The 27194-nt window shown below is 40.0% G+C and overlaps 1 protein-coding gene across 2 annotated transcripts in view; it reads right to left on the reverse strand.

Annotated features, from left to right (window-relative positions):
* The window catches only part of SNAP25 (synaptosome associated protein 25), a 77963-nt gene that overhangs the window by 13289 nt on the left and 37480 nt on the right, over positions 1–27194 (reverse strand). Inside the window, exons 2-5 of one of the 2 annotated variants that reach the window (XM_070419914.1) lie at positions 14900–15035; positions 13184–13225; positions 6405–6453; positions 30–147 (exon numbers count right to left, since the gene is read on the reverse strand). In XM_070419914.1, coding sequence (XP_070276015.1) covers positions 30–147; positions 6405–6453; positions 13184–13225; positions 14900–14971 — 281 coding nt within the window. In that variant the 5' untranslated portion in view covers positions 14972–15035. The remainder of the gene's footprint in view (positions 1–29; positions 148–6404; positions 6454–13183; positions 13226–14899; positions 15036–27194) is intronic. The other variant, XM_070419913.1, reaches the window with a different exon arrangement.

Here is a 27194-nt window from a genome sequence, read left to right on the forward strand (position 1 = left end):
ACAGATTAGAGCTGGTACCCAGTACCTACTTGTTACAAGGACATATGAAAAGGCCACAGCATTTCCCTAAATCTTTTAAATTTTTCTCGGCCTCCTTCATGTCTTGGTTGATATGGTTCATGCCTTCTTCGACACGATCGAGTTGTTCTGGTTAGGACAAAGGGATGACAGTGTGGAATGAATTTTTTGGGGGGGTTTCCAACACAACATGAGAAATGACTACGTGAAACAGAATTTGAAAGAGAAAGATATTACAATGCATTGTCTGAGAGGATGCATTGCTGTCGTCTGCTTCGGGCTGCCCTACACAGGCATGGGTGGAAGGAAACGAACAAAAAGAATGCTCAAAATAGTTTGCAATTCAGACATGACAGGATGGGGTAGGTAGGCCTGTTTGATTCTGAATATCCAGGAAAAAAAACCACAGCGATTCACTTACTCAGATGCCAGTGAAATCCAAGAGAATGAAAAACTGTGTTATGTAAGGCATTCAGATTTAATGCTACTAGACAAAGTATTTGCTTCAACCTTAAAAATGTCTCTATCTTGGTTTTAAGCATCCTCAATCAAATAAGGTTAGGAAGTAGGATCCATCTTTTTCTTTGGGGAAAATAATAACTAAAGTGATAATTAGCAATGGTTTCCAGATCTTCCCCCCACCCCCAGCAGTGGCCATCTAGCCAAAGGCAGCACATGGGCGGCTCTCAGTTTTGAATACTTAATTCATAGCAATTCACAGAAGATATAAAAACGGCACCATCAGCACACAATGTTACAAGTACTGGGACATTTCAATTCATCCTCTCATCCTATAACTTACTTGCTATTAAGGCTTTGGAAGGCATTTCACATCTCTGCCCCCTGATCTCCCTTTCTCTACCATGGGGGACATGCTAGATCCCAATTGCCGGCAGAAAGCAGGGAAAATGAATGCATGAGTCTTTGGAGGAGTGATGGATGGGAACATAGAACAGTACTGAGTCATCGCTGCCAGCAAAGCTGACCTTGGTGTATGAGAGACATAGTTCAATAGCCATGGAAGCGAATTGTGTTCTAGGTTGCCAGAGTTACATACACGAACTTGGTTAATTTTTCAAAAATTGTGTCACCAAATTGAGTCAACTACAAATTCAATGAAAGGATTTTTAAAACAGCTTTTAAGACCATTACAGGAAGGCAGAAATTGGTTGTCCAATTACAAAACCTAATTATCCTTCCTTTCCTCTTTTCATCTATACTTGCATGCAAGCATGCCTATGCTTCCGGGAATAAGGGCAGGATTAGACTTAAACTGATAAATACATTTCTGGTCGATGGGCATAAATACTCACTTAAAAACAATTTCACATTAAATGGTACAGTGGAATTATCATCCTGAAAAACAAAGTTTCATTAGTGACCCAAACTGAGGAGACTGTCCATTTGGAAAACAAGAGCCTGTTGTTTTCTCTTTTGTGAGGTTGAAGAACAGAATTCAGATGATTAGGGATGTGCTGTTTCTGCTATGCTTTTCACATGACCAATAAAAACAAAATTTCAATGTTCTTCAGCATTGAATAGTTGGAAGAATAACAGTGTAGTACTGGCGACCTTTTGCTGAATAAATACAGATATAGTAAGAAGGTCTTTAAGAAAATCCTAAAAAAAAAAAAAAGGCCAAAAAAGAAAAAAAGAAAAGCAATTCTGTACATCCCAGAAGATTTTGTACTGTTTAAAAGAATTCATTCCAATTTCCTTTTAAAAATGCAATAAATTAGTTTGTAGATCAAATTAACTAATAAATGAAAAAGATTGATGAGGGGGAACCAATCAACATCATCAAAAGAAAAGCCATGTTAAGTTCAGATGAAAACAGGGGTACCAAGTCCCAATGGGATACTTGCCAATGGCTTCCTGGTATGCTGGATTGAGATGAGATTGAAGGAGAGTCTGGACTCAGAGGGGGGAAAAAGCCTGTTGGACTCAATTAATGACACTGAAGTATATACAGATTTGTATTTACTCTTAATCAAAATATTAACTCTCTGACTATTTCAGGAGCCCCACTCATTGTGCCTTCTGGGGTTGGGAGATAACAGAAAAATTGGTCCACCAGCATTGGGCTTCTGAAGTAAATAGTTCAAAATAAAGATACAAACAAGTGGGTTCAAATCCATATTCTGAGAGCTGGGTCCTGCCATGGCTGCTGGCTTGCTCTGCAAGGTCATAGCTAAGACAGGATTCTGAAGCACTTTCAGAAAAGTTGATTCAGAAAACTATTTTATAACTAGCTATATTGGTTGAGTATATCTTTATACACAATTGTTAAGTCAAACACTTAATTTAAAAAATATTATGGAACTATTTTCTCACAGATGATTCTAATATTAATTTTTAGGGTGTACTGAATTATATTTCTGGATATGTTAGGCGTATTGTGACTTCATAGCACACTAATACGTTCTATGAAGACATTTCTAGGGAAATGCTTGAAAATAACCGATATCCTCACTCCATTCTGAGGGGCACAGCAGCATCTCGGGAGCTGGTGCAATGCATTGTCCAGGGCTGACGGCTCCTTCCCTCCCTAAGTTTGCTTTCTGGCTTGTTTCTCTTTATTCTTGGAGCTGGGGAGGAGAATAACATTTTGATCAGAAGAGGTATTCCAGGAGATAACACTATCTAGATAACACTTGTTGGGGCAAGAACTTGAACTTTCTTCTGCCATGTTTGGATGACTGGTGATTTGTGATGGATCCACCGATGGCAGGATACTCAGGGATCCAAGTTTAGACATCTATTCTACTAATCTTACTTAAGCAAGGCATTATGGGGCCTTTAGAATCCTCAACCTGATCAGAAATAGTGGAAGAACAGCAAACTATCAATGCTATTGGCCAGTTTGCAAGCCTTCATGAGTATATCCAGTTAGAAGATAGATGCTGCCTGTATGATTTTCATTTTGCATTGATGAGCATATGGAAACCATTTAAATAAATTTAAATAACCACATGTGGCTGCCGCATCGGACAGTTGCAGCTTTAGTCATTCATTACACATTTGTGAGTGGACTTTAGCAAGAGGGATGTTCTCACAAATGCTACCTTGTAGTGTCATGCACCTTTTCAGAAAGTCAGCAAGTGGTCTGAACGAGGCTTGACTTTGCCTTTACTCTTCCAGGCAGCGGTTAATAATTTTACTGTTTAGAGTTGACCCCATGGGATTTTCCCAAGAGCTGCAGCTTCAGCATCAAAACAAACATAGAACCCAGCAAAGACCACCAAAAGGAACAAGAGATAAGAAAGTGAAAAGTTAAGCCATCCCACATTAGTGTTAAGGTTGTTCCATGGGAATTTCTCTTGGAGAAAAGAAAAGTCCCAGGACTCAGGACATTTCCAGGGCCGTCTGTCATGCTCCTTGGTGTCTCCTGATACCTGGGTATAAAACAAGAGTCCAGTAAGGAATATCTGAGTGCAACCATATAGCTGGACAACCTGGGATGGTTCTTCAGAAGGATGGCTGTTTCCAGAGACTCCTGTGCAGCTGCAGGATTGAAAGGGCCAACACCTTTGGTGTTCAGGCATAGACAGAAGTACTAGAGAATCACTGGAGAGAAATTTTAAAGCAGTTACTGATCTAAACAACTAAACACAGCATATGCAGAATTACAATGCATTTATGATGGCAGTGAAGATAGTTGTTGCCTTATGCTCATTTGTCATTTTAAAAGGTGCTCATCTCCTATTATAGTATAAATGGAATGTGTGAAGTACATTTAGCTGAGGAATTCAGCAGTTACTGTGGTGTAGCCACATTACTAAGAATAATGTATTTTTGCATTTGTATGACAATCTCGGCAATGTTTTTCTCTATATTTTTTTCATCAAAGTACAATGAACTTTGCAACTCAAGTAAGCATGCTATTACTTTTCTCTCTTGTTGATGCCAGATGTGTATATATTATTTTCCATGTTTTTATGTCAGTGTTTTACAGTTAGGGGGGATAAGAGAAATTTTCCTACACTTTTGCCCAACCTTTCCTCCTACTGCAATGTTCCCTTTCCCATCCCTTCACATACAAATTATTAACTATAGAGTTAATAAGGTGGAACTCCTAATTACTTAAATGTATATGTATCACCTTAGCTCTGGAAATGAGGTACCAGTCTTCTATATGGGCATCTACTGCTTAATTTAAAAACAGTGTTTTGATGCATCCCGAGTTTCAAAGTCTGGACCACTGTTACAGAGATCAAGCCAGTAAATCTTACAATTATAGCAAATTCATTGGGGTAGTTCTGAAGACTGCCACCACCATGTCCTCAAAATACAATTCCATTAGACTCCTTTATTTGCATATATATATTTTGACAATTTGTATATTAAAATGGGGGGGGAGGGAGCATTGGGGTTGATTTTCAAAAAACTTTTTTCTTGATTTTTATGGATTGATTGGTGCATATTTATTGAAACACTTGAATACAAGTAAATAATATAGAACGTAAGTCCTTACATGACAGTCATGAGGGTTTGCCCCTCAGATGTCCTTTAAGAGGGACCCTGCCGGGAGGAGTATCATTAGCTGACACCTCCAGCTGCTGCACCTTTGGAATCTGCCACAGCATTTACATGGAAGCCATGCTCTTCCCAGGATGCTTCTTGCCAATGGCCGAGCACAGTAGGTTTACTAGAGCTCAGGCATTCCTGCCCAACATGAAGCTGTTCTCTGGGGAGTCTTTGCTCCTGGGCTTCACATCCAGCTGGCTGAGATGTTCTTAGAGCAGAACTGCATTTGAGACCCTTCCTACCCAATCCTGATTCCTCCCTTCTCTTCTCTTGTGTCAGATCCACATCACAGTCAGAAGGCTCTCCCTGCCTACTCTTCCTCCCTCTTTCCTTGACCCATCTTCCCAGAGGACCCCAAAGATTCACCTTTCCTCAGTCCCTGCCTGTCCACCTGCTCTGTAATTAATGATTGCAGAATATGCATTTTTATGGCCATGATTCATTTGGTTGGTCTCCCCACTGACAGAGAGTTGGGCTGTTTCCAGTTTTATATGATGACAGGTAAGGCATGTACATTTTTCTTTATATAATTGTCAATGTGCGCCTGTAGTGTACAATGCCGAGTGGAATGCTTTGGTCAAAGATGGCTGCACTTCACAGTTTGAAGATATTATCAAATTACTCTTCAAACATTTGTTATTAGTCTGTAGTGCCCATCTGTAGAATGAGAGTTTCTGTTTTCCCAACATATTCACAGCATTGGTCATTATAAATTTTAAATATTTGGGTCAGTCTGCTACAGAATGGTACCTCATTGTTGATGTTGCCTGAAGCATGGTTTCATATGTCTATTTGTAAACTGATGGTTTATAATTTACATCCATTTTTATTTTAGTTTTTGCTCTTTTCATTGATGGTATGCAAAGACTCTCTGATTTTAGAAAAATGCTTTATGTCTCTTACCAGCATGGAAAAATTTTTCCCAGCGTGAGCTTTATGTTTAGAGTTTATTTATGGTACCCCATAAACAAAGATAAAAATATAAAACATTCTTAACAACTTACTTACAAGTGTATTTATGATCTCCAAAACACACGTGAGAATAAGTTGTTGTGAGCTTTATATTTTTATCTTTGACACTATAAAACATTTTTGTGATTCTGAAGAATTTTCTAATTCTTTCATAAAATATGAATAAAAATTTTCTTAAAAATTGTTTATTATGATAAGAATTCAGAATGAAATCAGGTAACTAACTTGTGGCTTAAAAGAAACAAATCATCACTATACGACTACCCATATTGAGACAAAGAAAAAGTTTGGTATTATCCTTTTTCATTCCACCTTAGAGATGCTATACTAAAATGTTGGCCCTCTGATTTTCATTGTTTCTAGAATCCCCATAATTTTAAAAACAGGTCTTATATTTCAATTGGTTCAATTTCCTATGATCCTCCCAGTTATTTAAAGCATCCCATAATGATTTGGAAATCTAAACTGCCAGCTACTGAATTAGGATGGTCAAAGGAAATGGATGGCGTGAAATTAGAAGAAAATCAAATTTATCGAAAAGATTGGGAATAAGGGGAATAAGAAAATTCTCACACTGTCCAAAATACTATCATTTAAAAAATCAACCACACAAATAATTTTTGCTTTTAAAAATCTGTTACCCTACCTACCATATATAACAGGGAGAGAAGTGCTATTCATTTAATCATGAGGGCCTCAACATTTCCATACATTTACCTTTACAATCTTTTCTATAGAAAAGGAAGGCAAGATGACGAAAACGCTAGAATCTTCACATTCATCTATGTGTTTAACATCTGGGAAAATGACCACCTGTGTCTGCACAATTTTTTTAATGCACTTTATTCAGACGAGAAATTGTTCTTACTGAAGAAATCTCAACTTACCTCCTTGTTCATCCAACATAACCAAAGTCCTGATACCAGCATCTTTACTCTATATTCCAATAATGGTAGCAAAGTTGAAAAAGAGTTAGAGAGAAAAGAGAGAAAGATAAATCAGTAAAGGGGATAATTAGCTCTATTAGAAATGGAAAATGAAGAAGGTCCCAAGAAAAAAAGGGAGGAAATACGGCAAAGGTTTTAGGGGCTCAGAAGGGACTCAGAGGAATGGGTTACCTATGGACTTGCTCTATCAGGGATCCTCAGGGTAGAAGAGGGAGATATAGTTCCATGTAGATAGGGCTTGGCACAAAATTGGAATACACATACTTAATATTATACTGGGATTTTATATTGGGAAATAAAAACACCTGCAGTTTTCATAACATCAACCACAGAAAGCTAATCTTACAAAATCTTCTAGACTAAATCTTCTTCTCTGGCCTGATGTATCAGAAAGTCTCCATCAGTGAATTGGGTGGGGTAGCGGAGAATGCTACATGGGGAAGATGTGTAAGAATCTTGGGGGCAAGATTTTTAGGTTTACCAAAGGAAAAGATTGCTTCACAGAGGTTGAGAAACACAGCTCAGAAGGAAACTCACTCTTCTGTGAGATTTAGAAAAGGATTGGCAGATGAGAAATAAAGGTCATTCTCATAAAATAAGGATTTCAGAATAATCTAAAATAAATCTATTTCTTATTTCAGGTTGAAATCTGAATTTCTTTATTCTGAAACACAATTCTGCACAGTAATGCAGTATGAGAAAATAATTCATTCATGAGCTTTCTTGCAGTTCTTTATTACAGCTCTCAATGGAAGTAAAGACCTTCCGTTCCACCGGGTAACTGTTAATAAGTATAAAATGGCATTGCTTACAGTTTGAATGAATTGTTTTGTTTTGTTTTTCATGGAAAGCTCCTGTGTCTCCTAGAACATATCCTAAAATTAGCCATCTCTCATAGCCCCGTTTATTTTCTACTGACTTATTTTAAATATAAGAAAGAGAGAGATGTTAGTGGAGTTCAACAGATGATTTTTTAAAATAGTATTTTAATTCAATTCTAATAGTGATTCCAAAAATTAAATAAAACAATAAAAGTGATTTTTGTGAGCTTTTATAATTGCCCATTTCAGAGAATGGGTCCAGCTAACTCTCCCAGACACCGAAGCCTGCCTTGCTTTTAAAAATAGTTGGATAGGCTTCAGTTGTGAAATCAGGACGCAGTCTGGAGAGTGACAGCTCAGGAGGACTTCAGGGGTCATGATCAGCACAGATTCTAGAGCCAGACTCTGCCCTGGAAACCTACTGATTTCATTTCTTAGCTGTGAGACCTCAGGCAAATGTCTTAATTGCTCTGTGCCTTAGTTCTCTCATTTGTCATATATAATAATAGTTATTACGTCATTGAGTTGTTGTGGGAATTGAATGAGTTAATATGTGGCATGTGGTAGATTTGTGCCTGGTCTATATTTAGCATTACCGAAGTGTTTATAAAATAAATACCTTCAGAAGATGCATCTAGAGCAGGATATCTAGGCAACCTAAAAATAACATTATTACCCACTAGCATCAGAAGCTTCTAGACCACTACTTCTCACACTTAAATGTGCACATGAGTCCCCTGTTTAGGAAATACCTTGTTAAAATGTGGATCCTGGTTCAGTAGGACTGGAGAAAGCCTGAGATTTTTGCATTTCTAACAAGCTCATCTGTGCTGATGCTGCTGGTGTGAGGATTGAGCAGCAGGATTCCAGACCCCAGAAGACATTTCAAAATCTCTTTCTTAAATGTGTTGTGAATGGACATTCATCTACACTAGCCTGTATTTGAATGATTTCTATGCCTTTTCCTGCAAATGTTAGCCATTATGTAGGATAAGAAATTTTAAAAAGCAGATAGCTTATTCAGGCATATGGATGTGACAATGCAAGTTCTGGTGAGCCGAAGAGGCATCTCAGAGCATCAACTCAAGGCTGTGCATAAGATCCTGGTTCCATCCTATTGGGGACAGTGGGTGGGAAAAAGGTTAGTGATTTCAGTTTGGCCAGTTCTCATCTGTTTATACTTTTTTGATATGTTATTATACCCTTTATTTTATATGGAGCTCTGCAAATATAATTTCACATTTGCTCAGTTAGGTGCTAGATGTTTCAACACTGGAATAATTCACAGAACTAATCTGAAGGGGCAAAAGTTGACCCTAATTTGGTAGAACAGAAGCAGTGAACATGGACCAGGGAATCAGGAATGCTGGGTTGTGCTCTTAGCTCAGCCAGCAACTAGTTATGAGACTGAGAGAGTCGCCTGGCCTCTCGAGATGTTTCTCCATCTTTAAGATAAGGGTAGAGATGCCATATAACATTGGTGGTTAGTAGGTTGGTTCATTCACTCCCTTGCTCATTCATTCATTCACTAAGAGTTTATTGAGCCTTCATTCTGCACTAGGCACTAAGGATGAGAGGTCGGTAGACAAATGCATGGCTTCTCAATTGTGCTTCACAGTGAGAGACAATCTGGTCAGGTGGGAGGAGTGGGGATCTGGGAGTTAGTTACTCTGAATCTAGACTTACCTTTGAAATTTTGTTTCTAGAGTCACCTATTCTGTTTCTCAGCTTTCCCAGCTTTTGATGGTAATAGCAATAGCTCCTTCACTTCCCAGACTACTCAGGAGGATAAAATGAGCTATGGAATGTAAAAGGCTTCTACAAATTCAACTCCATGGGAGACTGTTTCAAAAAGGAGTACATTAAGAAAAAGGACTTCATTTATAAAGACTCTCAATCAGTTTAGAATGAGTTGCTTTTATTTTTGTTTGTTTTCTTAGATCCTTCTATATGTGTGTGTGTAATTCTCAAAGCAAAAAAGGAAATATAGTATGGTGGACAGGAAGTTAGGTGCTGTGCATAATATTTCACTCTGGAATCCGGTAGACCTGAACTTTAATTTCATCTCTGCCATTTGCATTTGTGTGTCTCATGCAAGTTACTTAAGCAGTGTGTACCTCCATTTCTTCCTTGGTAAAATGGAGACCAAAATGCTGTAGTTATACTCAGATTTTTGATAGCACAGGAGGTGGGTGCCTCTAACCTCGGCATTGTTCAAGGGTCAACTGTAGTCGTGAACAGTGGCTACAAGGACTGAGTGAGATAATATATGCTTAATGATGATAGCTTTCAGCACAGTACCTGGCACATAGTAGGCTCTCAATAAATATTAGAGTGTACACGTGGCTTCACTGTTTTGCTGACAGCTTTTATCAAAATGACTGGATTGTTCTTTGCAAGAGAGAAGGGCAGGCCTGGGGGCAATATCTCAGGGGAGGCAGAATATTATTTTCTCCTCTTCCTTAGAGATTATTATGTTTTAATAGCTAAGAATGAGAGGAGGCGGTTCTATTTTTGTCTTAGTTCAATTCTTGGTTTCTATTTGAAGTTGCTGGGGTAATTGTCAAAAGCAGGGCAGTTTGAGATGTGAGGGATTTTTTTTTTCCATTTTCCCCCCTCTATTTTTTTTTTCCTCTTTTTGCAGATGAACTAAAATCATGTTTGTGGAACATTTAAAAGTCTTTCTTTTGTCATTCTGAGATGCTTTCCCCCAAATCCAATACATGCGAGCTGAAACTAGCAGAGGCCAGGCACTCTAACTGCCAGAATTCCCAAAGACCCACGTCTGCCTGACTGGGCACAGCTGCCCAGCCTGAATTTTCCACCTTAGCAGAAAGTCTGCCCTAACACAGCCATCGCTGTGGAATGCTTATTCTCTTCTTGTGCCCAATGTGTCTCAAAATATAAATTGGCATAAAAAGAAAAGATGCTAAAACAGGCCTGAAATGTTGGGAAGCCCCGAGGCACCACTCCAGGCTCTTGAACCAGCCTGCCTTAAAGCAGTGTGGCTTTTCCCAGGCTGAGTTTTCAGAGCCCAAGGCATTCATGTGTAGACTGCTTTTAGTGTTCGCAGAGTTAATATTTTTGTCTGGAATCAAATATTCCCTCCTTTAGGATACATTCATGACTCTCCTACCAGAAGTAATTGTTGCCTCCTCTATGCTCTTAAGGCAGGTATGACCTTGAATTTGGAGAGCTCTTTGTATAGCTGTTTTCCTGCACGATCTAAATTTTTTCTTCTCACTCACCCCCAGGGTTAGACATTCCATACATATTTACTGAAATGCATCCATCAAAAGAGACAGTACCTCCAGGAGGGAACCAAGTGCTCTATCATTTGTAACCCTTTTACTTGTGTATGGAATTCAGCTCCTCTGAACTTTCCCCACTGACCGCTGTGTAACTTTACATCATCCTTAATGCTAATGGGGCTTCTACTAAAAACCAAGCTGCTACCACACTACTCTGTTACACCCTCCCGTCTGTGAAAGATGGCAGTCGGACATTCCACAGCAAGTGATATTGTTGGCCTTAGGGAGACATCAGGAGCTTAGTAACCTTTCCTGTCTTTGAGACTGAATCTCAGTAGGAATCCTGCTCAATTCAAATTAGATAGCACTGATGCATTTTGGGATCGTGGGCAAGATCCTGGTGGTATTTTAATGCTCGGGTTTTCTAAATCTTTGCTGCCCTTGATGAATATTTAATGCTGGTTCTCTTTAAAGAGAATGTCCTTTTTGATTGAAAAGCAGAAAATCATCTGAATAGCCAATGCCCTAGACATAAGAGGTGTTTGACATACACACAAAAGAACCCAGGAGGAAGTAAGAACAAGTCAGTCTACTCTAATCATGGCTTGCTCATCATTTTCCAAGGATGGACAGGCTACGAGCCTCCTGTTGTTCATTGGAGGAGGGAGAGAGCTTCCATCTCTTTTGCTCCTTTGTTCTAAAGAATAACTTCATGCCTGATCAAGAAACACTTTAGGAGAAACAAACAGGTATGATTTGAGAATCTTACTTCAACCAATAGAGCTTTTAAGATTCCTTTCCCGCAGAGTAGATCGGAGCAGACACTCCTTTTTCAAAACCGGTGGACACTGTCTGCGATTTAAGACCCAAACAAGGTGTGTGCGGCCCAAACACTCTGCTGGGGGAGGGGCCGGTTCAAAGTGGTGCGTTCTGATGCATTTGCTCCCGCACATGCCATGTTTTGGGAAGTATCTTGACATTGCACGGGTAAGCAAGTTGGAGATAGTTCTGCTACTTTAGAGATTGACTTCATTGTGCATGCATGTAAGAAAAACATTAAAAAACGAGCTTAGAGGCTGTGGTTGAAGGTGATAAAGACATATCAGGATAATTATGACAGCAGACCTCGGGGCTCCCTTCAGGTCAATGTCAGAGCTCACACAGAAGACGTTCCTAAGGTTTGTCCTTTCGCTTGCTCTCAGATTGAGGAACAATCAGTCTACTCTGAAAGCCTCTTCAGCACTCCTGGATATAGGTTATCTGCCTCCTCCTTGGTCTTCAAGTATTTCTGCATGAATGGTGTTCCCAGAATAGAGCAAACAACAACTTATCTTCATTTAGAGAGCAAAGGCTGCTTTCCTATGCTGATGAGGACCCCTTAAGGGCCTGCCTCCCTGTGGGTGCCAATTTGTGCTACACTGCAGGCTCTATTTGTCATTTTTTTGGTGATAACAGACTATTAAATCCACCTCCCTGCCCTTCCCAAGTGTCCTAGGAGCTCCTAGTTATCACCTCTCCCTGCTCATCCTGAGGCAATTCACATCTAACCATGATATTTCATTCCTAGCTAAAGCTGAAGAAATAAGGGATGATGTTGGCTCCTTTGGTGTGATAGGCAGTTGCCCTTCCTGTTAGCCTGGGAAAATTTATCTTTTTTTTCCCCTTTCATGTCCTTGTATAAGCAATTTACAGTGGCATCAGGAGAGTTGGCTCATTTAATTATTCTGCTACAGAGCCTCCAAGATCTCTAAAAATGATAACCACACATGAATTTACACATTGCTTATCAGTTTCAAACCATAGCTAAAGCAGCATCTTACTGAATAAAAACTATTAGGCTTATTTTATTTATTTAAATAAATATAACCCACCCTATTCTTTTTCCATTTTATCTCTCCCAAAGGGCATGTTCAATTAATCCTTTTATTCTTCCTAGTTGACTGCTGCTCTCCCAAATTGGAACCAGTGAGTTTTATTGCAAGTGGCCTTTTGATTCCATAATTGCTATCTGACCTATTTTACCCATTTAAAAATAGTTTTTGGGAATTCATTAACCATGGCTTGCAAATGGATGTTTAATCCAGAGTCAGGGATATAAAAAAGCTTCTATATTTACATTACTGGTCTTAATATTTCACCCTTATTAAAGAATTATCCTTTTATTTCATGAATTTTATTTTTCCCCCTCTTATATCATGCATTTTAGTGCCTGAGTCCAAACATAAAAATTTCTGAAAATGTTATATGTATAGGGGGTACATATTTTAAAAAGTCACGTATGTGGCTGAAGACAGAAGAGGATGTCAAGATTAGATGCAACTTAAAGGCATTAAAGTCATTACAAATAATTTTTGATGTAGATCATTCCTTTGTATATTAAAAGTCACTCTGATTTGTTTTAATTGGGAGCATTTACTCAAAAATACTGTCCATCTCTGCTTTTCAGATTGTAAAGGTAGTCTGGGCTGGGAGGTGGTACTTTGATGACTGCCTGGCAACTTCAATATAGCATCTCCCTCACTATATGGCTTCCAGGTAGGCTCCGTTAACACCAGAATCAATCAGCACAGGGAAAGGCAGGAGGGCCCAGGGAAAGAATGTGTTAGCCAGTGGGATCAGTTTATCATACAATATGGTCACTCCTTACCTCTTCAACCAGTTGCAGCATACGACGGGTACTTTCGAGTGACTAAGACAAAAAAAAACACATAAATATTATAAGTGCAGGATCCAGAGGTCTTGGAAAACCAGAATTACATTCTTCCCTTGAGAAACGCAAAGGGTTACTATTACATATTCTTTTATATTTGTAACTGAAACACAAAAGGTCTTCCCATTTTCAATCTCTTTCCTTATTATGTAGGCATTCTACATAATAAGATTCCCTAAAGCAATTACATTGCAGCTGATCTTCATACAATCAAAACCATATGAAGCTGATCTTGATATCAGACAAAGTAATCTAGAAAAGATAATTTTTCATGTGCAGGCTGCATGAAAAGTGATCTCAAATACTCAGAGGACTAACTTGACCACCCTGGAATGGGAATATTGAATTTTAAGCACAAATAAAATTTTTCATGAATTGAGATGAATGTAACATTGAGGTTTTTTTTTATTATTATTATAAAGCCCCTAGAAACACAATTGGAAGTTCTTATCAATACAAATTAAACTGATGCCTTAGGTTGAAAAAAATCAAGTATTTTTGAAATAATGAGCCCATAGGAGGCAGCTATAGTAATTATCTTCATCCTCAGAAAAGAAAAAAAATGAGATGGGAAGTCTGGTCCCTCAGTTGTCACTTTTTTCTCAGTTCCTTTCAGATTACTAGAATCTAACAGTCAGTGTGATGTCTTAAAGCTGTGCTTTTACGTGACAAACTTATTTTGGACAAGATTCTGCAGAAACGAAGAATGTTAACTTTCCTGGAAGAGCTGTGAGCAGCCTGCTTTTCAAAATAGAATGGCTGTAAGCAGTGCATGCTAGCAAATGTTTCACATCTGGCCTTCCAGAAAAAAAAAAAAAGAATATATGTGATTTAAGTATATAAAGGATGAATAGCACAAAATTTACAAAGAATAAAATATACAATACTCTTTGTTATAAATTCCACACAACCAATTGATTCTACAGAAAGCTTTTGTTGATTTGTGCTAAGCTCTGTGCCCATAACTAAGTACAGGTAGAACAAGTTGGTTCTGACATGAACACTGGTTGATGTTTTCATTTATATTAATGAGTAAGAGGAAAGTGAAGCAATAAAGACATACCTTGGAACTTTACTCATTTACCAATGATGCAAGAGACTTCTTTGCTGAAGAGAATCATAGTTCTCAAATACTAGAAGGTTTTTTTTAATCTTTCGTGGTATTCATCGTGTAATAGTTGCACAGTGCACATTTTTAAGTTTAATCTACATTATTAAGATTTTCTTCCCTTTCTTAAATCTAGATAATCAACAAAACAATAAATCCATCCCTGATTTGTAGTGTTTGTAGATTCCCACAGTAGAAATACTCTCACGTGTCTGATTTCTAAGTACATCATGGTGTCACTGATGATGAACTTGGTGAAGATTATAGTAATGCACCATTACAGACCCCAAACATGTCAAGAACTTTGAAAGCATAGATAGTAGTAAAAAATAGTAAAATTATTAGGAAGTGATGAGTTTTGAGTATGACCTCTGATTTTAATATAATTTATTTAGTTGTCAGTTTATGCAATTCAATTTTAATACCAGCTTTCAAAGTTCCAGAAAATGTAACAATTAGCTCTCAGAATTGAGCCTGCTCCAGCAGACTAGTGGTGTGTATGTGTTTATTTTAATTGAGATATTAGAATAAACCCCATCCCTCACCTCATCAGCCAGCTGGTCGGCCCTTCTCTGCATCTCCTCCAGCTCATTGCGCATGTCAGCGTCTTCGGCCATGGTAATGGTGAGGGGTGGCTGGGCGCCTGGGACGGGGTGTCAGTGATGGGTTTGGCCACCCAACCTGGGAAAAAGCAGATTTCAACATGTGAGAGCTTATATGTGTATGTGCGGAAATAGACGATATAAATGGCCCACTCTGTCTCCGTGACTCAGTCATCTTTTGAGCTGGAAGCCATATTCAAACAGGGGTCAAGAGAATTATGCTGTTTTTCCAAAAGAAGCCATAAATGCATACTTGCCAACTTTACCATGGAGGTAGATACCTATCTACTTACAAGTATTTTTTGAGACACAGACCACGTAAGAGTTAGGAATGATTGGATGGAGGGAATTGGTTCTGGGTTAATATACTTTTAAACTCACATCTATTTATTTTTATTTTTAACAGTTTTATTGAAGTTTAATTGGCATACAATAAATTCCACATATTTCAAGTGTATAATTTGAGAAGTTTTGACATACACACACACACACACACATATATATGTGTGTGTGTGTGTGTGAATCATTACCACAATTAAGGAAATGACCATATCTATCACCCCCAACTACCTTATCCCAGGCTGAAATAACTACATATATGCTTCTGTCACTAAAAGTTAGTTTGCATTTCCAAAAATTTTATATAAATGGAGTAATACAGTATGCACTATTTTTGTCTCATTTCTTTCACTTAGCATAATTATTTTGAGATTCATTCATGTTGTAGCATGTATTAATAGTTCATTCTTTTTTTGTTGCTGAGTAGTATTCCATTGTATGTAGAAGCATTTAGAAGCAAAAGACAGGAAATCTTTAGTCTTTTTCAATTTCTGTCAGAGATTTCCAGAGGGATTATATGGGTGTGCGCAACTATTTTCCAAAGAGGGATGGGTTCTTGGCCCTCAAATGTGACCAGCCCGTTTATTGGTCACTCTCTTGAAATCCTCTATGGTACAAATTACAGGTAGCCTGACTGAGCTACCTCCAGAGCCAATCAGCCCACTTCCTTCCATTCCTGCCTTCCTTAACCTTCCATCCTTTCTTCTGCACTTCCTTCCTTCTCAAATATATATTGTGTGTCTATAATATGCCAGCCAGGTCAGTGTTAGGCACTAAAAATATGGTGATGAATGAGACAGGCATTTCACTGCTGTCACAGAACTACAGTCTAATTGGGAAGATGGGAGTGAAATACGGAAATTAGATTATTCAAGGTGAAGCTAATTATATTTGGGGACATTCCATGGGTACCCATGGGTCACAGCAGGCCTCCCTAAGGAAGTCACCTCCCAGGAATGGTCATAAGACAGAAGGGTTCAAGAAGATAACTACTTGGTGTGATAAAAATGTCTCTGTAAGTAGCACAATTGTAGAAGGCATGGGCTCCTGTCTTGTGGCTGAGATGGCCAACATGGACCAGAATTTACCCTCCCCCCTCCATGGTAGATCATAGTCTTTGGAAAATGGCTGCCCAGTTGAAAATTGCATTTCTAGTCCCCAATGTAAGGAAGTCATGCCATGTGGCTAGAGATGGTTTATGAGTTGTAGTCAAAATACTGTGTGTACCTGCCAGACTAAAGCAATCAGAAGCAGCCATCCCATCTACACTCTTGCTTTCCCCTTTTGCCAGCAAAAATAGGGCCCTGGAGGATGGCCAGGCCATGACTCAGCAGTAACTTGGGTTCTACAATCCACACCTCCAGGAAACTTGATAGTTGACCATGAAGACCTGGACCTTCCTATGAGGTGACAAGGCATTTCTGTTATGCTACACTGCTCAAATGTGAGGTTTTGTCTTGTTATAGCAGCTGGTGTTGCACTAACTAACAAAGGCCTAGAGAAACTTAAAATGGAATAAAGGCATTGCCCAGAAATATGATTTCCTAACCAAAAAACACACTTATATTTGTCCTTCCATTGAAAACTGAAGCTGAGAGAAGAAATTAGATTTAGAGCTTTAGGGCAATACCATGTTTATCATTATTATTTTTATTATTGCTATTATGATTTCTATGAGAAGCACTTCTTGCAAAAATACAATGAAAACTCTTCATCAAAAAAAATCAGGAACATCCTCATTGGAGGCAAGGAAGCCAAAGTTCACAGAGAAAGGCCCTGGGTGGGAGCCTCTCCCAGGCCCACTGCTCCAGCGCTTTCCTGACAGCTCAGGTTGAATTTCTCTGGGATTTTAACTGAGACCATATTATTAGAATTTTTCACATTTATCACTCTTGTGAAGTAACTCAGACTATTCAGAATTCCTGGGTAGTAGGGGTCCTAAAGTAAAACTTGTTTGGAAATGGTAGATTTCATATTCTTTTGTACCCAGCGATTGTTGGGCAGAGCATCAGATATAAAATCATAGTTAAAAAAAAAAGAAGAAAAAAGCATCAGGGCTATATTCTACTCATGGTATTTAAAAAAAGGAGTAAGTTTATGTTAGGTTAGTTTTATGGGTAGTCATTTAAAACATCGACTGAGCATCATACCATGAGCCTGCTAATTTTGCACACCTATTCTGGTCACCAGATTATGTAGTTGTGATGTGATGTAGAGCTTTAAGTGCTTTGTGTTTTGCTTAAATACGGGTCTCCATTTTAGAAATTGGGGATCTAGGAAACAGAAACTGGAAGGAATTTACACCAAATAATTCTTTAATCTTGAGATGAGCAGAAGCACAATTCCGATGTTCTCCTGAGTGACTGGGGTCTACCCTCCAGAAAGAAACGGTGGGTCATGGAAACAATGAGCAGACTGTGGGCTGGAACTTAGCGGAGTGGATAAGGGCCCTGCATGTCAGAAAGTCCTACCTTGTGCTGTGGGCTCTGGTACTCAGTTGCTGGGTGACTCTGGGCAAGTCTATCACTGTCTCTGAGCTTCCGTTTTCTCAACAGGGCAAATAATACCGGTCTCACAGGCTTGTTGAGGAGAATGTATTATAGAAAGTTCTGATTTACCTTGTTTGTAAGGATGTGGGGGTTTAATATTTATAAAGCCTTGCTCATTCTGGACAAGCCTGTATTCTTTGCTAAGAGTGGAACAAATCCATTATTTATTAATTAGCTTTCTTTCACTAATGGCTGGGCAGGAAGCATGCTGAGTACCCATGGAAGCCTGAAACCAGGGAAACCAGCAGAGTGCCTGAGCCTCCAGTCCCCCCTCCTGGGATTAGCACGAGGGACAAACAAGAGTGTCTTCTCGCCCTGTTCTCCAGCTTTGCATTTTGCTGCTAGTTCCTTGGTGGAACTTCTTCCTTCAATAAACAGGTCAGGTTATTAGAAGGCAGAAGTCTGTGTGCTTTCAGACCTGTAATACTGTTGCAATTTCCCACCCTCCAGGTCTATTTGCTGATGGATGCTCCCTCACACACGCTCTCTTCTCTCTCATTCTCTCTGGTTTCATGTCTTTCCTTGGCAATCTCCTCTCAGAGTTGCTATTCTCAGATCTGAAGAACAGCTATTGGGCCCCTTGGCTACAAGCTACGGCACCCTGTGAGGAGCTGGCTGATGGGCAGTTGGGAAGATGGCAGAGAAGCCACGTGGCAAATACCTTTGTTTTCACCATTTTCATGGTTCCCCCAGAAGCCCCCACACCTTTGTCCTGCTCTAAAGTGTGGGGGTATATCTGAGATTTGGGAGGAAGGCTGATGAGTCTGGCAGATCTCAAATGCACAGCGTTTCAAAGCTAGAAAAGCAACATCCCCTCTCCTACTAAGAATGAGGGACAGCAGGCATGGAGCACACACCTGGACCCTCTATTGGGATGTTTACTGCTAGTGTTGGGCAACTTGTCCCACAAAACCAAAACCCAAGCATATTAACATTCTCAGAGACAACACTGAATGGTAATTTCAGTGGCTGAAAGGATCTTAGTAGCGAAATGGCATTTATTATCTAGGCGATGTGGAACACTTGACTCATATAAAGTGCATTAAACCTCCTTCCTGTGTGTTGCCCAAGCTGGGAGTGTGGCCCCAGCCAGCAAAGCCTGCTGAGTAAACGAGGAAATAAGAAGCAGAGCCACTCAAAACTATCCCCCGGGGCTCTGATGTAAGACAATCTCCCATCCATTAAGGGCCCAACAGTATTCTATTAATTATTTCAAATCACCATTGTTCAGGGGTCTGGCCCCTAGTAGGTGTTCAATTTATGCTAATTGGCTTGTTGAATGAATGGCTGAATGAACTGTTCTGACACCCCCCAGTGGCATTTAATGTTCCCACATCAGCAGTTTTCCTTGTGTGGTTTAGGGCAGTGCTTCTAAAACTTCAAGAGGCATCAGAGTCCTTGGAAACCTTGTGAGAATAGATAGCTGGGTTTCATTCCCAAAGACTTCGAATCAGTGCTCTGATACGAGATGAGATTCGGCATTTCTAACAAGCTCCTAGATGATGCTGATGCTGCTGGTCCATAGACCGGATGTTGAGAGGCTCCTACCTATAGGACCCCCTATCTCCTGGAATGTCAATGTGTCATCAGGTGAGATGGGAGAAGGTTCTGTGGTCAGATAGAGTGTGGAAACAGTGGGCTCTACTAGGGCTGCTTCAGGGAACCACGTCAAAAAGCCAGCTCACTGCCTGTTTTTGTACTAGCCATGAGCAAAGGGTGGTTTTTACATTTTTAAGTGGTTAAAAAGACTCAAAGAAGAATACGTTGTACATGTGAAAATTATATCAAATTTCAGTTTCAGGGTCCATTGGAGCACATCCATGGTCATTGGCTTCCCTATGGTCAATGGCTCCTTTTATTTTTGGTCAATTGATTTATTTTTATTTTTTTCAATTACAGTTGACATACACTGTTGTATTAATTTTTAGTGTACAACATAGTAATCAGACATTCATATAATTTATGAGGTGGTCACCCTGAGAAGTCTAGTAGCCATCTAACTTGTCAATGGCCCCTTTCAGGCTACAATGGCAGAGTTGAGTGGTTGTAACCACATAACCCTCCAAGCTGAAATATTTACTCTCTGGTTCTATACAGAAAATGTTTACTGATCCCTGGGCTCAATAAACTTAAACAGAAATCCTTAAAGCATTCCTTATCAGTCTTTCATATCCACAAAGCATTGAGTATTTCCTGTAGACAGACACAATGGGTAGTATTTTTTTTTCCTGTCTGGATTTGACTGTAGAATTCCCTTTTTATGGGGCTTTCCATGATGGGGCTTGTGTTTCCTGAACCATATTGTACAACAAGAAATGATGCGTGGAGTAAAATATAAAAACAAATTTGCCTTTGATTGACTATTCCTCCTTTAGGACTGCAAACCAGGTCTAATCCATGTTATCAAAGGCAAGGTTCTGGGGTGCCCATACAGGCCTCACAAAGATCCCCAATTTCCATGACCAGCTGCAGACCAAGGTTCTCAGCCCCAGACGCAGCACTGGACTGTTTGTATCAGACGCAGAAACATCTGAGGGTCTGTCACTGTTGAGGTATGTGGTACAAAGTGAGGGGGCTTCAGTTACTCCTTGAGGTCAGGCGTAATTTGTAAAGCTCTTCATTCTCTAATGTTGCAGCCAAATCCATTTGAGACCCACAATGAACACAGGGCAGATGGATTAAAGACGACCCTTTCTCCATCATCCAGGGGCTTACTTATTTACATACTTTAGGCTTTCTCAGTGCAGAGTCTGAACTCAAATATGAGGTTAAGACCTAGGAAGAAGTGGTGAGAGTGGCTACAAGAAGTGTGTGTTTTTGATATGCCAGGTGTACAGAGGCATAGATGGCTATTTTGCTGGGAACATTGGCCTTTATTCCAAGCTCCATAGGGCAGGAAGTCTTGGGGAAGGTGTAATTCTCTCTATGTTTCACCTTTTAACTATGAAAACAAACCAACAAACCAATCTCCAGTTCTTTTTTTTTCTTGTCTTTATTCTTATTCTTACTTCTCTTTTCTTCCTCAGAGGTACTATGGTGTTGTTCTTTTTATATCTTCTTGAATTAAGAAAAGACTCATTTATTTTGCATTTTTCTTGTTTTGGGTACAGTATTGCTATAAATTATCTTCTGTTTTTTTTAAATATATTTTATTGATTTTTTACAGAGAGGAAGGGAGGGAGATAGAGAGTTAGAAACATCGATGAGAGAGAAACATCGATCAGCTGCCTCCTGCACATCTCCTACTGGGGATGTGCCCGCAACCCAGGTACATGCCCTTGACCAGAATCGAACCTGGGACCTTTCAGTCCACAGGCCGACGCTCTATCCACTGAGCCAAACCGGTTTCGGCTATAAATTATCTTCTATGTGTTACTGTGGCCCTATACTATAGTTTTAAAATATAATATGGCTTTTGTTATTTGTTTTTAAATAGCGTTGCATTTTATTTTTAATTTCTTTTTATTAATAGTAAAGATTAGTATTGCACCTGTATACCCCATTTCACTATGTTGTTTTTTACACAAATTTGGCCAAACTCAAGGGATGGAGATATAGACCTATCCCTTTCATCTTCATAAAACAAACCCAAACAACAGTAAACCAGTATTATGCATCGAAGCTGTGGGAACTCTCATTTGCCTCATGACTAAGAATTTAACAGTGGGGCAGTGGCCTGATTACTCTAGGTTTTCATCCTCACCTTCTAGAAGGAGCCAGCACTTGGGTGTCTGGAGGCAGGATCTAATTATCTCTTTCCCTGACTGTAGTGCTATGAGAAATGTGATCAAGGATGGGCCTAGTGCTTTATTTTCACTGAACAAAATCTCTCCTTGAAGTTAATGGAACTATGAGACCCAAAGTGCCTATTTTAAGGGAATAGTGAAGCACAGCAACAGCTGCTGAGACAAGTCCCGAAGATTCCCCACGTGCACTGGGAGCATTTTCTATTCTGAAGAATAAGAATTCACCCCAGGTTTGTAGCAGCCTTTCTCGACTTCTCAACTAAGAAAAATCAGCCGCATTTGTTCCAACAGTCTATGTCACACATATTTTGTTGTCAAAATTTTATGCGCAATAAAAGTCATTTATTGAGAACTAGCTATTTAATAAGAATCAAACCAGGAGCTTTATATGTATAGAACCCCAAACCTTTGCTACTCCAACTGTGGTCACCAGACTAACAGCGTCAGCCTTGCCTGGGAGCTCAAGCTCCACTGCACACCTACTGGATCAGATCACCTTGCACAAGCATCAGAAGTTTGAGAACTGCTGCTCAAAGCCACATTTTCTCCATAATAAGCAGTAAAAGAATGAAATACAACTTGACTTGATAACCAACCAAAGTCACAGAGCTGGTCAGCGGAACAGGCTGAGTGTCACCCCTTGGGGAGCCTGACTCTGTGCCTGTACATCCGCTACTGCACCGCAGGCCATTAGGTCACTCTGCCCACTCAACACGACCTGCGGGCTTCCAGCAGCATTTGCTTCTCAAGCAGCCTGAAAGCTCCATGGGCCATGGCTCTGAATGTCTTGCAACAGTGTCCTGTTGTAGCGGGGTGGACACACTGGTTGATTTTCATGAGACAAAGTCTTTCATCCGGAAAACAAAGGGAAGATGCTTATCAGAAAAAGCATCCTGGAGATTTTCCATCTTCCCCAAATAGCTGTTTGTGAAGTCTAAGACTTGATGTTTAAGATCATGAGAGTTCAAAAGGGAGAAGACACTGAGGACTTTGAGTATTGGAGACTGTACAGATTGTGCTGATACATTCTTCTTCCTCTGAGAATGAGGATAATTAAAGGGCATGTCTTAATGCTAAACTAAGGTCCAGAGCAAAGGATAATTTTAGAAGGTAACAGGTAGCAAGGTTCTGTTTACGCTTCTGTTTGTAAAAATGGCCATTTCTTAAATATGCTGTGTCTGTGGTTGTGTAAGACCTTTAAAGTGTGGGCTGGACTTAGCTTCCTGCTTTTCTGTTTGAACATTCTTGTGCATAAAATTCAACCTCCTTCTCTTTCCATAGTGGCAACTACTGGTTTTAATGACTTTCATGGTTGAATTAAAAGATTATCTTTCAAATATGAAGACTAAATGGCTCATGAATGACTGATTTACCATCTTATATCCATGTTATGCCCATTGTCTGGTTTATGGATAAATCACCAGTGCTCACAGCAGGGCTTCTCAGTAGCATGGTCTGAGGTGTCCTTGCATCTAAACCTTTTTAGTTGCCTGTTAAAATGCAGATACCCCATCACACCACCTATGGAAAGAGATCTATGAAGGTGGGGCTGAAATTCACATTTTTAACAATGACCACAAGTCCTTCTTATGTCCCAGAATAGGAGGATTTGTGCCCAGCATCATGTAGGGTGAAAGGGCTTTCCAAGTATCCTATAGGAAGCTGGTAATACCATGATAAAATCATCAATAAATGCAAGCACATGGTTCTGTAGCAGTTAGGAAGCAATCTTAAAAAAAAGTTTTTATTGATTTTTTAGAGAGAGAGGAAGGGAGAGGGACAGAGAGATAGAAACATCACTGAGAAACATCAACGACAGGCTGCTTCCTGCACTACCCCCATAGGAGATCGAGCCCGCAACCTGGGCATATGCCTTGACTGGGAATCAAACCAGTGGCCTTTTGGTTCCTGGGTCGATGCTCACCACTGAGCTACACCAGCCGGGCTAGGAGGCCATGTTGATCTGAGGTGGCAACCTTCTTTTCTCTCCGCCCTGTTCTTTTATTTGATGTCATAGTATGTACCATGTTAAATAGTACATACTCATTGATGTCATAGTATGTTTCATGTTAAAAACACCATGAATGCATTTCTCATAGGAAAATTAGGCTTAAGAACCATTACAAATGACAGATATTTCAACCAGCTCACAGAAGTGTCATCATCACCTTCAGTGTCTCCGAGGGGAGGCACTGACCACCATTAGAGCCTAATTCCTTTCAAGCTTGGTTTATTTATTTTCTAAACCACCACACCCCACCCCACCCCATTCCTATATGGGACTTTACATTTAAATATATAAACATATTCAGTCCTGATCTCGTTCCTTTTGAGAAGGTAAGTCTGACTTCCCCAAAGAGTCCCTGGGCTATTCTGGGATTGATGACAGCATAGCTGACAGGCGGCGTTGGCTTGGTTTTTGTGTTTTAGGGACCTGGGTCCAGGGTGGCCTGGCATTTCAATGCAGCTAGCTTTGGCATCTTGTAATTACAACAGGGCAGCCAGCCACAACCAACACTGATTATGCCTAAATTCCCCCTTTTCAAAAATGCCAATGTTGCCTTTGTCTGTTTTGCAAATGTGGCCAAATGGGTATTTAGCACTGAGGTTTGTATTATGCAACAGTTTCTGATTGTTTACTTGGAGCAGAAGCAAGGAGGACTCGCTGACCAGGAGAGAGGGAAGGGCAGAACCGAACCTCAGCTCATTTACCCTGATCATAGTCAAAGCAAACCACAGTAATCGCTTCATCCACTTAGACAATATTTACTGAGTGCTACTGTGAGTGCAGCCACATCTGGCTCACAGCTGGAGTGGACTGGCTGCCCCTACAGGATGGCTGGAGGGGCTCTGCTAGAAGCCTTTTGCTTTCGGGTCTCCTCCTCCAACTTGCCTAGGAGAGAACCGATAAATATGTTTGTATTCCAAGGTACTGAACTTGGTTCCTGGGAGAAGAGCGATAATGTGTTGGACTAACACTCAGCCACATGAAAAACAAGTTTTTCATTGCTCCCTAAATACATGATTCCACACAGGAGTGCATGAACAATCCAAGACCAAGCAGAAAGACCCCCACTTTCATTGAAACAAATGCTTTCTGAGCCCACAGACCAAGTCAACAGTGAGAAGGAAGTGGCTATATGTTCAGTAGTGGATGCTGTTGTGTTCTGCTCGCATCCTGGGATCTCCTCACTGCTCCATGTGGTCTTCCCCCGTTTCTGCATACTCTACTCCTGACTTACACCTGTGATTCTCTTTGTAAGAACACCCTAGGGCCGTGGTCAGCAAACTGCGGCTCGCGAGCCACATGCAGCTCTTTGGCCCCTTGAGTGTGGCTCTTCCTAAGCCTTAGGAGTACCCTAATTAAGTTAATAACAATGTACCTACCTATATAGTTTAGGTTTAAAAAAATTGGCTCTCAAAAGAAATTTCAATCATTGTATTGTTGATATTTGGCTCTGTTGACTAATGAGTTTGCTGACCACTGACCTAGGTCCACTTCACTGATCCATGGAGAGCTGCAAGTACTTGGGTTTCTCCAGGGCAGACCCATAGCTGGCAGCTAACTGGCACAGGAGTACAGAACCCAGATTTTTTTTTTTTTTGCCTTAAAGTGAAACACACCTTTGGGGTGTAATGGACACTCCAAAGGTCCTCTTGGGGTCATACCAAAGCTAGGACCTCACCCCCATTGCTCCACTGCCTGGCTTCCTCTCCATCTTGCAGTCCTACTTCTCCCTCCCCTTTTCTGTTTTTTCCTGGGAGCACATCCTTAATAAGTCACTTGCATGCGGATCATTACCTAATTGAGTTTTGGCATTTTTTGTTGTTTTTGCCTTTCTTCTGGAGACATGATGAACAAACAGCATAACAGGTAAATGAGGTTGATAACCATGACCTCTATTCTCCTAGAAAAGGTACACATGGTGAAGACACCCAAGGCCAGGTCCTCTATATCCTTGACCCGTTATCTTTGTGAACAGTTTATCCAAAACCCTAGGCTCCTTGTGCCTTCATCACAATGCAAGCATAAACGCACACCAGGTTATTAATTTACTTAATCATTTAAAAATTGATTTCAATGAACTCATGATTCATGCTTAACCTCATTCTAAGTAATAATATCTATAAAATCAGATTTTTAAATGTTACATTTTCTTCAAATACATTAAAATAGATATACAACTGCCCTAGCCAGTTTGGCTCAGTGTATAGAGTGTCAGCCTATGGACTGAAGAGTCCTGGGTTCTATTCCAGTCAAGGGCACATGCCCAGGTTGTGGGCTCGATCCCCAGTAGGATGTGCCAGAGGCAGCCAATCAATGATTCCCTCTCATCATTGATGTCTCTATCTCTCTTTCCCTCTCCCTTCCTCTCTGAAATCAATAAAAATATATAAAAAATAGATATACAACTAATAACTTTGAACAAACTTTATCATCCTCTTAAATTCATTTGGTTTGTGTGTGTGCATGTGTGTGTGTGTGTGTGTGCGTGCATATGTATGTTGTTGGTCCAGGACTATGCCATTGGCCTAAGAATTAAATTTGGCTCTTCATTCTGTCAGGGTTAGGGAATTCTCTTGGCCACTGATTCTCACCTGGAGAGCTTGTTAAAACTCAGCCTGTGGTTGCAGTAAGTGATTCTGGGGTGGGGTCTGATAGTTTGCATTTCTAAAAAATTCTCAAGTGATTCAGGGAACACACTTTAAGAACTGTTACTCTTACCTTCTCTGGTTATGAGGTCACCTTAATTCTATAATATTGTATCTTCTCTGGATAAGCCTTTTATGCAAGCTGCTTCCCAGAGTTCTCAAAGGAAGAGAAAGCTGGAACTTCATTGTGTTGGAACAGGTTGTCCAGCTAGGATTGTAATAAACACTTGCATGGAAAGAATTCATCCTGAACTTGTTTTCCTTATAAAAAAAATACCTAATTTCAAAGTCATGTGAGAGGAGACCTACAAATGTCATCTACTGTAACTATTGAAGGCCGCAGATACCTACTAAGTAATTACTGAGATAAGCAGAGGACAATTCGCAGCAGACTCCAAGGAACAAAGCCATCAACATGGGGAGAAAGTTGTATGAAAATAGTTTAGTTCAATAAAGAACCTTGAAGAGATCTGTCCAAATTTGGGTTGGAAGCCTTAGATGATGTGAGTTCCTGTTCTTGGAAATATCCAAGGAGTGGCTAGTGGCCTCTAGTGGTTGAGATTTACTAACGAAAAGGGCTCTATGAAGGAAGTCAAGGTGTATTTATGGTGCTGATGCCACAAGTCTAGGTCCCCACACAAGAGTAGGTTCTTTGTAGCCATGGGAATTGAGATTTCCTGAGTAACTGGGGCAAATCCTTTAACACAACTCCTCAATATTCACTTCTCCCACAGGCAGATGTAGAGGTAAGAATCTTGATGGAGCTAACTCTGCCCTTTTGTTCCTTTTGGGAAAGGTTTGCTGTACAGGAAACAATGCCATCTGCTTCTTGATATCCATTGTGGTTGGAAACAAGAAGAATATTCCCTAAGTGTACAAACTCCCAGGAACTAGCTGACTCACTTGCAAAATCTGCTTCATAGAGGTGAGTGAACCAAAAATGCCACCCTA

The sequence above is a fragment of the Myotis yumanensis genome, unplaced genomic scaffold (assembly GCF_028538775.1).
Source record: "Myotis yumanensis isolate MYYU_CA2020_CCGP unplaced genomic scaffold, mMyoYum1.0.hap1 SCAF_7, whole genome shotgun sequence".
In the NCBI taxonomy this organism is placed as follows: domain Eukaryota; kingdom Metazoa; phylum Chordata; class Mammalia; order Chiroptera; family Vespertilionidae; genus Myotis; species Myotis yumanensis.